At 46.3% G+C, this 12,296-nt stretch overlaps 1 protein-coding gene and 1 long non-coding RNA gene across 4 annotated transcripts; one reads left to right on the forward strand and one right to left on the reverse strand.

Moving 5' to 3' along the window:
- Positions 1-2,420: 2,420 nt before the first annotated feature.
- On the reverse strand, positions 2,421-9,245 carry LOC112544008 (uncharacterized). The gene is made up of 3 exons (XR_012900727.2): positions 6,814-9,245; positions 6,130-6,186; positions 2,421-2,588 (listed from the first exon to the last, which is right to left on the reverse strand). It is a non-coding gene; the product is annotated as an uncharacterized LOC112544008 (long non-coding RNA).
- Positions 9,246-9,431: 186 nt separating this feature from the next.
- On the forward strand, positions 9,432-11,961 carry RASL11A (RAS like family 11 member A). Of its 3 annotated transcripts, none has more exons than XM_075919237.2 (5): positions 9,432-9,700; positions 10,153-10,209; positions 10,321-10,400; positions 11,101-11,307; positions 11,410-11,961. In XM_075919237.2, the coding sequence occupies exons 1-5, from the start codon at positions 9,577-9,579 to the stop codon at positions 11,554-11,556; spliced, it is 615 nt and encodes a 204-aa protein (XP_075775352.1). In that variant the 5' UTR covers positions 9,432-9,576; the 3' UTR covers positions 11,557-11,961. The 3 variants fall into 3 exon arrangements, with proteins under 3 accessions (XP_075775352.1, XP_089631647.1, XP_006138970.1); XM_089775521.1 differs by having other exon boundaries at positions 11,101-11,121; XM_006138908.5 differs by having other exon boundaries at positions 11,101-11,961.
- The last annotated feature ends 335 nt before the right edge of the window (positions 11,962-12,296 follow it).

The raw sequence follows: 12,296 nt of genomic DNA on the forward strand, positions 1-12,296 counted from the left end.
CCACTGAGAAACACTGGTCTATAGCATTAACACAGGCTTTTGCTTATCGGTTAATTGACTATACTATTACATCCCTAATGATTAGGGCTTGCCAAGCGGCGGCAAGCCCTGCTCGCCAGCCGTGCGGTTTCGCACCATTCTGCATTCTGCGCATGTGCAGAACGATCTGCACATGCGCAGATCGCTCTGGGTCATAATCTACTTGCCACGGGCGAATAGATTACATTATTTGTTGAGCCCTGCTAATGATGACGACCCTGGTTTTCTCCACACCATCTTAATGCACGCTACAGGGCTATGTGTACACTGGCGGGTTCTTGCTCAAGAACTCTTGCACAAGAACATGTCCACACGGCCACGTGCTTTTGCGCAAGAGATGAGCTTTTGCACAAGAGCATCCATGGCAGTGTGGATGCTCTCTTGCGCAAGAAAGCTCTGATGGTCATTTTAGCCATAGGGCTTTCTTGCGCAAGAAACCCCTGCCATGAGTCCACACTGCCCTCTTGCACAAGAGGGCTTACACTTGTTAGAAAAGAGCATAGCTCTTGCGCAAGCGCAAGCCCTTTCTTCCCATGCTTTACTGTAAATCTTCTTGCACAAGAGTGGGCGGGCCATGTGGACGCTCTGCGGGTTCTCAATCAAGAACAGTTGTTCTTGTGCAAGAACCCACCAGTGTAGACATAATCCAGGAGTTGCATAAAGAAATCACAATTGTATAATTAGCTCAATACCATCCTTGCTCTGAAGCAGTGCCTAGGCCCTAGCAGATAAAATATTGCCAAAGTGAAACAGGAAGTGAATTATGTAATCTGGAACAACTTGCCTTAAATATTTGTCTCCCATACTCAATCATCTGCTTGCGTCCTATATCTGGATGATGCCTTCACCCACACCATTCGCTCTCTTTCCCCATGTTCATACAATGCTCTCCTCTGGCCAGCATTGTCCCTACTATCTCAGCTTCTGCCTTTTTATTTAATTTTGTTAGACTTCCTATTTCTTTCATGTCCCCTTTTTACCCTTCTTCTCTCATCCTTACTCCATTTCTACCTCTCATCTATTTAGTCACACTTCTAAACCAGGGGAGGATACCTTCATTATATTCTCCACATCTAATATCTGTAACAAGCTAGAACGTATTCACAAATGGACCTAATTTCTCCTATAAACTTTTTCTAATAGGTTATGTACTTTAGTGCCATGCCTATGCAGTTTTCTTTGTGATAGAGCTGACTCCTTACTATTGAGACTAACCTAATTTACAAATCCCCAACATATAGAAAGTTTGGATCTAATCACTGCAGCTTGGGTAATAAGAGTGTATTTTCTCCTTGTGCCAAACTTCTATTTATGACCAAGATTATCATCCTTTTCTGCCATATACCTTACAGTCCTATGAGATTGTATGGTATTGTGAGAGAATCTGTTTAGTGTACCAGTGGTACTGGTAGTAGTCAGAGCTTTGCAGACCAATTCCAACCCCAGTTTGCCTCTGAGAGGTTCTAATAGCATCTTATCCTTTGGCAAATGAAAGGGTCACTCAAAAAGATCAGCAAGATGGGGTAACGCCCTTTTGCTCTCAGTATTTTTTTTTCTTAATAGTGCCTTCCCTCCATTCACAAAGTCCATCTCTTTGGGGACCAAACAGTCCCAAGGCCACTGCAGTGATTGGGAAAGTAATTCACATATTATTTAGCTGTCTTTTAATGCAATTTAATAGAGGGAGACAAGGAAGGGAAACCACCTGGAATAGTGGTATCACTGGGAACCACTGCACTCTGAAAATGTATTAGGGATATCAGGTTACTGTTTTTATTTTAACATGGAAAACTATTCTTATGCAGCATATTGCAGCTGTTCATTTGGTTTCATTTGGTACAAAATAGTACAGGTTCACTAAATGTAAAAAATACAACTTGCTTAAATAATTTTGAATCCTCTATAAACACAAATTTTGTTTAAAAGTATTAAGCACCTTCATAACAGCAGCAAATACAAGATGTCTGTCTGAAAGCATCTTGAATGCTAATTTTGAATGTGGCAGTGGGTTAAACAAGTCGGGGGGGGGAGAAGAAAAGGGCTAACAGCAGTAAAAAATGGTTCTTCAGCAAAGATTATTGTGCACCCAAGATGAAGCGGACCTATGATTAGGGAGAAGGCCAATTGGCAGAATTTTTTAGGCACCACAGCGAGATGGAACACCAGGAAGAATACAATTTAAAAGAAGAAAATAAGAAATATTGACATAATTATCTTAGATTACAATCATAACAAAAACAGGCTGTTTTAATAAAGTCTTCAGATTCCGAACAACATGAAAAACGGTCCTTAAAATTCAGACCATGTACACCCCACAATATACTCAATCAGATCTATGTAGAAATGGCACCTTAAAAGCTAAGGTGGTAAACAGTGGGGCAATTTCTGCCATAAGTCAAAGAGAGTCTAAGATTTGCTCAAGAGCTTCCTTTTTCTCAATACAAAAATTCCTTGAGGAGAGGTCATCAAAAGCAGCAATATACTTCAGCAGAAAGTACACAATCTTATGGCTCCATTCTTGTCTTGTTACCTATATGGAATTTTCTTCTCTGTAATAAAGATAATTGTATATGTTTGAGACTAATGTGAGCTGAATTCAGATAACTGTGTAGTTTGTGTGAAAATATGGGCAAGAGGAAAGAAAGATGATTTTTTGCTTCTAGGAATCCTCTATACCAGGAAGAGAAAGAAATATACTAATTAAAGTGATAAGTAGGACAGTGGAGAGCAACCTTAATCAGTATAGACTGCTACAGTGTGGTCATGAAGTTAGTGCGAATTAATTATAGGAATACAGCCAGTGGTGAGAATACCTAAATACAAAAATTAATTTGCAATTTGAGAATATCATTTAAACCCATGACCACTCACATTCTGCTCCTTTTTTGCCCATGATCTTGAAAAGGGAGAAGACACAATGGATTTAACAAGTTTTTGCTCAGTGAAGAAGACTATGTCTAATGCTTAACCTTGCCTGCCCCCACACAGCCTCTGCTTACCCTTGTGCTAGAGTGCAGCAACCTTGATCATGCCTGACCACAGTTTGCACATCTTTGCTTGAGTGGCAAAAGACTCAGCTACTGCAACAATTGTGACCCCCTGCATTGCTTCTCTTTTCCTACTTCTTGTTTCCCTTTTTCCAGAATATAGCTGCTCCCTTGTACATACTGCCAGACTCTCATTCCCCCAGAGAGACAAGATGACTGACAGCTACAACTATGTTCTGTTCCTCTTCCACTGTTGGCCGGCAGCTCCAATCTCAATGAGTCCAGTCATGGAAGGGATTTCTATTCCCCCTTACTCTTGTGTGACAGCAATCTTTAATAAAAGACATTCAACTGTCCCTGCCTCACTTCGAGCTTCTTAAACCTGGGAGCCAGGAAACAAAAGCTTATATCATTTCATCTGCTGTCTTTCTGTGGCCTCCAGTGGGCCATAGCCCACAGTTCAGGAACCAGTGCTCTATCAGTTAATAGCCATCACAAGCATTTAGAGTTCATGGTGTTTCCTATTTAGGCTAAGTGAAGCTTTCTCTAAGATGTCAGTAGTGTTCTCTGTAAGTTGTGCACTTGTGCGGCTGCTCAGAGGAGATTCAAATGCCGCCCAGCTGATTAGCAGAGGGCCCATAGCTAGTGCACATTCACATGTGCCTTGGTGCACACGGAAAAATTATTCCATACATGAATGGAAAAATCCACACATGGATGGAAAAGATTAGGGGGAACATTGGAGGTCAGAATTACATTTTTTTCATAGGATGGCTCCAGACATAGAAACTAAGACAGAATGACTAACTCAACACAGCCATATAAACTCCCCAGATTGGTATAAAACAAGGGAACTCAAAGTCCTGGGGTTGCAATTTATTAACTCCCCTATTTATCATGTAGCAGCTCTCTGGAATGGAAATGTTTTGAAAATGTTCTGTCAAGGAGCACTTTGAATGAATACTCTTAAACAGCACACTTAAAGAAGGTTATATAAAAATAGTGTACACAAATGCTATGTACAAGGTCGAAGACAAAAAGATGGAAAATGACAATAGAAGTGAATTACAATAACATGAATTACTGGAAACTAACTAAAAAGCTTTAGTAATAGAACAGAAATCTTAGTTTAAAAAGGAAAAGGTCTGCTTGGGTGATGGTAAAGCTTTGTTGACATTTCAAATTAAAAATAGAAATCATCATTCTACTTTGAAAATAGTTGTAATGTTGAAGTACCTGATTCCCTGTTAGATTTCTTAGGCAGCCTAATACAACTTTGTGTCAACTAGTGCAATGTTAATTACAATAGGCTGGATGCATCGAGGCAGCAGTAGTCAATAAGTGGACCACAGGCAAAATCTGGACTGCCATGCTTTTGTACAGACCCTGGCATCTTTTTATTTACTAACATTTTTCTGTGGAGTATGCACCTTGACTATATCTTGAAGAAATTTGGACCTTAAAAAATAATTGACTACAGGCAGTCCCCGGGTTACGTACAAGATAGGGACTGTAGGTTTGTTCTTAAGTTGAATCTGTATGTAAGTCGGAACTGGCGTCCAGATTCAGCCGCTGCTGAAACTGACCGCCAGTTCTGACTTACATACAGATTCAACTTAAGAACACCAGGCGTCCCCAAGTCAGCTGCTGCTGAAATTGATCAGCGCTGATTCCAGGAAGCCTGGGGCAGAGCAACTCTGCCTCGGGCTTCCTGTAGTCAGCGCTGGTCAGTTTCAGCAGCGGCTGACTTGGGGACACATGGTGTTCTTAAGTTGAATCTGTATGTAAGTCAGAACTGGCGGTCAGTTTCAGCAGCTCCTCGGCGCTACTGGACCAATCCAGCAACACCCCAGCTGCTCTGCCCCAGGCGTCCTGATTCAGCCACTGCTGAAACTGACCAGCAGCGGCTGAATCAGGACCTGGGGCAGAGCAACTGGGGTGCTGCCGGGTTGGTCCAGTAGTGCCCAGAGCGGGCGCTGCAGGACCAATCGGCAGCGCCCCAGCTGCTCTGCCCCAGGGTCCAAAAAAAAAGCCTGGTCTGCTGGGGGGGGGGTACACTAGCCGCGCCCCCCCCCAGCAGACCAGGGACACCGGGAGCAGAGCCGCGCCGCACCTCTGAGGCTTTGCTCTGGCAAAGTCTCAGAGGCGCGGGACCCCCCCGTGGCTGCGGCTTCAGTCCCGGTGCCTGTGGTCTGCTGGGGACGGTCCCCAGCAGACCACAGGCACCGAGACTCAAGCGGCAGCAGCGGGCGGGTTCCCGCGCCTCTGAGACTTTGCCAGAGCAAAGCCTCAGAGGCGCGGCACCCCACTGCCGCTGCGGCTCTGCTCCCGGTGTCCCTGGTCTGCTGCGGGGGAGGGGGGGCGCGGCTAGTGTGCCCCCCCCCCCCAGCAGACCAGGCTTTTTTTTTTGGATCCTGGGGCAGAGCAGCTGGGGCACTGCCGATTGGTCCTGCAGCGCCCGCTCTGGGCAAAGCCTCAGAAGCGCGGGAACCCGCCCGGTGCCCCTGGTCTGCTGGAGACGGTCTCCAGCAGACCAGGGGCACCCGAGCAGCTTACGAACGGGGCTTTCTCCCCCGGAGCTCGCAGGTAGCAATCCGCTACCTCGACCTCCGGGGCGAGAAAGCCCCGTTCGCAAGTGCGGATCCGACATAAGTCGGATCCGCGTAAGTCGGGGACTGCCTGTACTCCTGCCTTGAGGAAATGGCTCTCCAGGGAGAGAGGGGAGAGGCAGTGTAGAACAATGGAGGGAATCTGACAGAAACACACACAAAGCCTCCCAAAACTGTGAGGGTACAGGAGGAGGAACACAAAGAGATACTCTTCAAGGGGTAAAGACTTGTCCCTATGCAACTGACACATTCTGCTGGTTGTGAATGATTACTTAGCCAGAGCTCTGGCAACTCTTTTCTCCACTCTGCTCTTTTGGGTCACCATGCATCCCTTGAGGAGTAGTTAGAGAACATCTCTTGGGTGCAGCAGCAGCAATGCTGCCCAGCCATGACTCTGCAGTGCTGGAGCATGCTTCTACACAGGGGGAATCTTCTATTGCTTTCCTAATCAGTGGTAGAACAACTTAACATCATTCAGCATGTGGAAAGTTTACCTTTCATTCCTCAGGATTGTGTCCATGGTCTCTCTGAAGCCTCTGTGCATCTGGATTCTTGGATAAAGAGAAAGGGCACAGGGTATGAGTTCATACACCCTTCATACCGTTCCATTCCCTGAGAATCTCCATGAGACTCAGTTGATACTGATCAGACTTCCTATACTGGCTTAAATATAAAATTACTGCTATTTTAGATGCATCCAGTTAACTACTCGACTCATTTTAGTTGGATTAAAAGGCAGTTTACCCTCTCATTGTTGGGAATCAAACAACCATTTGTTTGAGAACTGCAATCTTAATCTTGTCTGTCTGCCACTGCATTTGTAAAATTGTCATCACTGCAGCACTTAAGCCTATGTTTGGTATATTATACAAAAGTTGTTAAGTGGTAACAGTGTGCATGGCATTGTACAAGACAGACTGTTAGAGTGCACTCTTCCACGCATACCAAGGAGTTCTTAATCTTTTCTGATGTAATGGGAGTGACTGATTTTTTATATGTATTAGCTTTATCACCAATTGACTGTCCGTACCACATTAAGAGTCATTTGCCTGACTTCAGTCAAGGTCTGACTTTTTGAAAACCTTAGTTGCACACACAGTCACTACTCATCAAGTAATGTTCTTGACTTCAAAGAGGCATGGGATATAAGGGAGAAATAAGACTGAATATAGGATAACCTTCTCATTCCTGGCCAATGTGAGTTGCAGAAATCGGTGTCCTGGTCCACGCCACTTCCCGCAGCTCCCATTGGTTGGGAATAGCGATTAGTCGCCAACAAGAGCTGCAATCAACCTTACCTGAGGAGGCACAGGTAAATATAGTTGCAATGGCCTACCGGGGCTAATCCTAGTGAACTGCTGCCATTTTATTATCCACTGCTGCTCCAGCAAGTATTACGGTCCCTTCTTCTGTATAATATCCTGACCCTCCTTTTATAAGGATCAGTAAGTTAAGTTGCAGGTCTGTTTCCAGGGCTCTGATCCTAGAAAAATACTACTCTTTAGATCTATGTTACCCACACACTAGGCTATGTCTACACTGCTCCCGTTTTGTGCAAAAAAATATGCAAATGAGGCAACAGCTAAGAACAAGAGGCCTCTACAGCATGGGCTAAGAGTCAGCTGGCTTTTAGCTCAAAGGGTAGAGGCTCCTATACTAAGTTTTAGAGATCCCAGGTTCAAATCTGCCCCATTACACCTACACAAGGGTTGTGATAAGACATGGGAGGTAACTCTCTTGCCCTACTTGGCACTTGTGAGGCCTCAAATAAAATATTGTATCTAGTTGTGGGTTCCATCCTTTAAGGAAAATTTAAAAGTGACCTTAGAGAGCAACACAAATTATTGGTTTAGAAAACTTGAACACCAGGAAAGGTTTAAAAAATGGGCATGTTTAGTCTTGCGAAAAGAAGATTGGAGGGTAGCGAAGTCTGATAGTCTTCAGATATACTCAGTACTCTTAGAAAGAATAGGTGATCAACGTTCTTCACGGCCGGAAGGCAGGGCAGGATGGATCAGTTTAATCTGCAGAAAGGGAGATTTAAGGTGGATATTAGGGCAAACTTTCTAATGAGTAGTGTAGTTAAGTTGTGTAATAGGCTGGCAAGGAGGGTTGCAGGATCCCCACCACGGGGGGTTTTCAGAACAGGTTGGACCAATATGCTCTAGTCTAGGTCAGTGGTCTCCAACCTTTTTACCCAAGATAAATTGGAAAAAGTGATGTGCCCCACTTCCTTCCCACCCTTTCTTTGAGGCCCTGCCTCTGCTCCTCTCCTCCTCTGAGGCCTCACCCTGCTCACTCCTTCCACCTTCCTCCCCCATCCTCACTCACTTTCACCAGGTTGGAGTAAGGGGTTGAGGTGTAGGCTCTGGTCTTGGGTGAAGGGATTCAGAGTGTGGGAGGGGCTCCGGGCTTAGCCCAGGGTGTGAGATTGCGGTCCAGGAGGGGTTTCAGAGTGCAAGCTCTGGGAAGGAGTTTGGGTGCAGGGGAACTCACATCTGGGGCAGGAGGCTGGGTAAAGGAGAAGGTTCAGGAAGCAGGCCCTGGCAGGGCACTATTCAGCTGAAATGACTTCCAGGTGGTGGAGCAGTGGAGTTAAGGCAGACTTACTCCTGCCCTGGCCCTGCACCACTCCTGAAAGAAACTGGCATGTATAGCAATGGCTCCATGGCATCACATGCTGCCCCTCATCTACGGGCACTGAGCCCACAGCTTCTACTGGCCACGGTTCCCAGATATTGATCAATGGGAGCTGCAGGAGTGGTGTCTGCAGGCAAGGACAGCATGTGGAGACCCCCTGCTCTGCCTTTCTCAAGGACTGCAAAGACATGTATTTCCAGGAGCAGCAATTACCACTGGGATAATTACTCCAGCCACGGCAGGTTAGGCATTTGAGAACTCACTACTCAACTAATTAAATTTAAGCGTAAGAGAGAAATGAAAATTATGAAATGCACAGACCAGTCAAAAAAGCAAAAACAACACAATTTACAAGCAGTAAAAGAAATAACAACAGCCCACATGTGCATTGGGTCAGGAGATGAGTGAACCATCAATCAATCTCTCTCACACTCACACTCACACTCACACTCACTGTGAGAGCGGAGATTTGCATTACCAAGCTCCCTCCATCCCCTTCTCTCTGTGTGGAGACAGGGTACAGATGTGGGGGAAAGAGCGATACCCTGACATCAACACCCCTTCTTCTCCCTCCCAAGCAGGAGGCTCCCAGTCGGGCAGCTCCAAAGCAGAGGGCAGGAACAGCTGGCAGCGGGTGGTGCGGCAACTGAAGTGCCAGCACTTGATCCCTTCCTGGCCAAATCCCAGGATCACCTGTCAGAGGCTCAGAGATCCAGATCTACTGTTGGTGACCACTGCTCTAGGTTTACTTGGTCCAGCCACACCATAGGGCTCTTCCCTCAGCTTTGGTGCCCCCTTAGCACATTTAACGCCCAGGCCTGCAAACTCCTCCATGAGCAGCCCATGGCAATTGGGGCGGCTGGCGGTGAAGCAGCCGAAGAGTTCGCAGGGCTGTAACGGGTTTGCCTTCTCCAACCCCTTCGCCTTCTGCTGGGGCACTTTCCCCATTAGGGCCCACGGGTCCGACCGACCAGCGGGCCCTCGCGACAGCGGCCGCCCCAGGCAAGCAGGCTCCCCCCTCCGCGCCAGCCGCTGGCGTCCGCGCTGTGTGCGCACACCCGCCATGTGCGTACGTAGCGACGGCCTCCAGGCTCAGCCTCCCCAGCGGCTGGGCTGGGCTGCGAGGGAAGGAGGCGGCGCCCAGTGGTTGCCCGGATCCCTTTAAAAGCTCGGGCTGCAGCCGCGCTGGCACAGTGTCTGGAAGCAGTTGTAGCACCAGGAGCGCCTCCCTTGTGCCGGCGAGTGCGGGGGCGCGCTGCTGGCCCCAGCCCGGACCTGTCCCTGTCCCTGCCTCCCTTTCCATGCGCCTGCCGACCATGTCCAACAACTTCCTGCTCGCGCCCATCCTAGAGTGCTCCTCGCCCTGCTTCCAGAGCCGGGACATCAAGCTGGCGGTGCTGGGCGCCGGCAGCGTGGGCAAAAGCGGTGAGTTCACCGGGGCGCGCCACTGCCCGCGGGCTCCTGCGGGTGGCGGGGCAGTGGGAGCCGCGATCGGCTGGGCTAGGGAGCTAGACACCGCTGGGCTCCGGCGCACGCGGAGCATCCCGGGGCCTTGCCACAGATCGGTGCTGGCTGGGCTCCTTGCAGACTTGGCGCGTGGTCAGGAGAAGTGCCCGAGTCCTGCCTCAGCTGGAGAATTCCTCTGCAGCCGCCGAGTTCTGCAGCCGCCAGGCAGGCCGAGCCTATTGTCCAGGATTTGGTCCTTGGACTGGCTGTGGACTAGCGGTACATCCCTCCCAGCCAACACAATGGGATTGTGCGTTGACACCCATTGATAAACCTATAGTTGTGCGTGTCTGGCAGTGCGGGAGAGCTGGGGCGGGACTGTAGTGCCTTTCGCCAGGCTGCCATTAATTACAGAATCTGATTCTTTTCAGCTATGATTGTTCGATTCCTAACAAAGAGATTTATTGGAGACTATGAACCCAATACAGGTAAGGATTTTTTCAATGCCTGTTTGCAGAATCGACATGCTAGTTTCTAGTGTGTCTTTAGAATTTCTCCCCCTTCCCAAAGCAACACGTCTCTTTATCTTTATTTCCCAGGAAACTTGTATTCAAGACTTGTTCATGTAGAGGGAGACCAAGTTTCCATACAGATTCAAGACACGCCAGGATTTATTCAGGTAAACAAATACTTCTGAGCTGGGGAGAGGTGGGCACTAGAGCCAAACTCCACTGAAACCGTATTTCTGTTGACTTTCTTTCCTAATTGTTGGTACCATTCATGTTGGTACCATGCATGCATCGCTGCCTACACTTCTGACTAATACCTGTAATTCCTTAAAGATACATTACCATAAATAGAACGGATTTAAGCCTGTATAAATCAGTAATTGCTGTTTGGAATATCTAACTTGATCTATAAGTTATATCAAACTTGTATTGGAAAGTTTACAGACAATTTAAAAATACATTTAATAAAAATTGAAGACCTACTAGAGTGTGTGTTTGTTCTGCTAATAGAACATAACTAAAACCAGACTTATTAAATCGGCAGGAAAAAAATCTGCTAGGGTAGCTAGCTTGAAAATTGTGTGATATAGTGATACTACCTGATGCACTCAGCTAAATGTGATTTTTATTTAAAATGATTAAAGACAAAACAGTTTTCACAATTATATTATTTAAGTTGTGCATTCAATCATAACTGCAGACTAAAAAGTTGAACCATCCTTTAAATAGCCAGGCCTACCTCCTAATGGGTAGGAATTCAGTTCATTAGCCTGTACAGTATGGGTTTATGTCTTGTTTCCTAATCTCACTGAAAATAAAAAAGTAAGCTTCAGCATTCCACTACCTAACTTCCAATCTTTCCATTTACAGGTGCAAGAAGGCTTTGTACAGGTGTTGGACTCTCTTTCTAGATGCGCGAAGTGGGCAGAGGGCTTTCTCTTGGTTTATTCTATCACCGACTACAGTAGCTACCAGTTTATTCGCCCTCTCTATCAGCACATACGCAAAGTTCATCCAGATTCTAAGATACCCATTGTTATTGTGGGAAACAAAGGGGATCTCCTCCATGCGAGGCAGGTACAGACTGATGAGGGGATACAGCTAGCTAACGAACTGGGCAGTGTGTTTTTAGAAATCTCTACCAGTGAAAATTACCATGGGGTGTATGATGTTTTTCAGTATCTTTGCAAGGAGGTTAGCAAACTACACAACCACAGCAGCTCTGGCGACAGAAGGAGATCATCCATCATACCTCGACCCAAATCTCCTAACATGCAAGATCTAAAGAGACGTTTCAAACAGGCATTATCTTCCAAAGTCAAATAAACCCCAACACGGACTCATGTGCAACTAAATGGACTTATTTTTATAAACTGAGTTTTAAATAATATTTATTTTTGTACTCATGCCACTGTGCAGATGGGTGGAAATATGCAATTTTATTTTTTTTGCAATTTTCTGTTTTGTAAGAATTACTGTGCTGTAAGAAACTGGATTTCACTAGTGGTTAGAGAAGGGGGGATAAAGCTAGAAGTTATGGGTTCTAGTCCTGTTTTAAACAGTGACTTGCTGTTTAACCTAGGCCATGTTGCTGCATCTGTGCCTCCATTTTTCCTATCTAAAATGGGGATGATACTGTAACATCTTTTTTTTGTCAAGTGCTGTGAGATCCTTGGCTGATGAATTTTACATATGTAGAAAGTGTTATTAAAGGGGAAATGGTAACTTGTTTGAATAGTCCTGTTTGTTACAAACACTTCGCAGGCTTTCCTCCTTTCATGCGCAGGCTTTCCTCCTTTCATGGCTGACCAACTAGGACCTGAATGTGTGCAAGGATTTGGGTTATTTTGCCAACATCTCTAATCAAAATTTAACATCCCTATTAATCAGCTAATCAAGTTAGTTGATGGAATTTTCATCAGCTAGTTCAGCATGCGCAACCTGTGGGCTGTGGTCGTGGGGGATTGCAGGGCTGTGATCCAGCTGGCCAGTATTTTCTGCCTTTCCCAGCTTGGCACCTGATGGACATGCTGTGGGGGTGGGGAGGTGGCAGGGGAGCAACTGCA

Source organism: Pelodiscus sinensis, chromosome 1, assembly GCF_052426305.1.
Source record: "Pelodiscus sinensis isolate ZL-2025 chromosome 1, ASM5242630v1, whole genome shotgun sequence".
In the NCBI taxonomy this organism is placed as follows: domain Eukaryota; kingdom Metazoa; phylum Chordata; order Testudines; family Trionychidae; genus Pelodiscus; species Pelodiscus sinensis.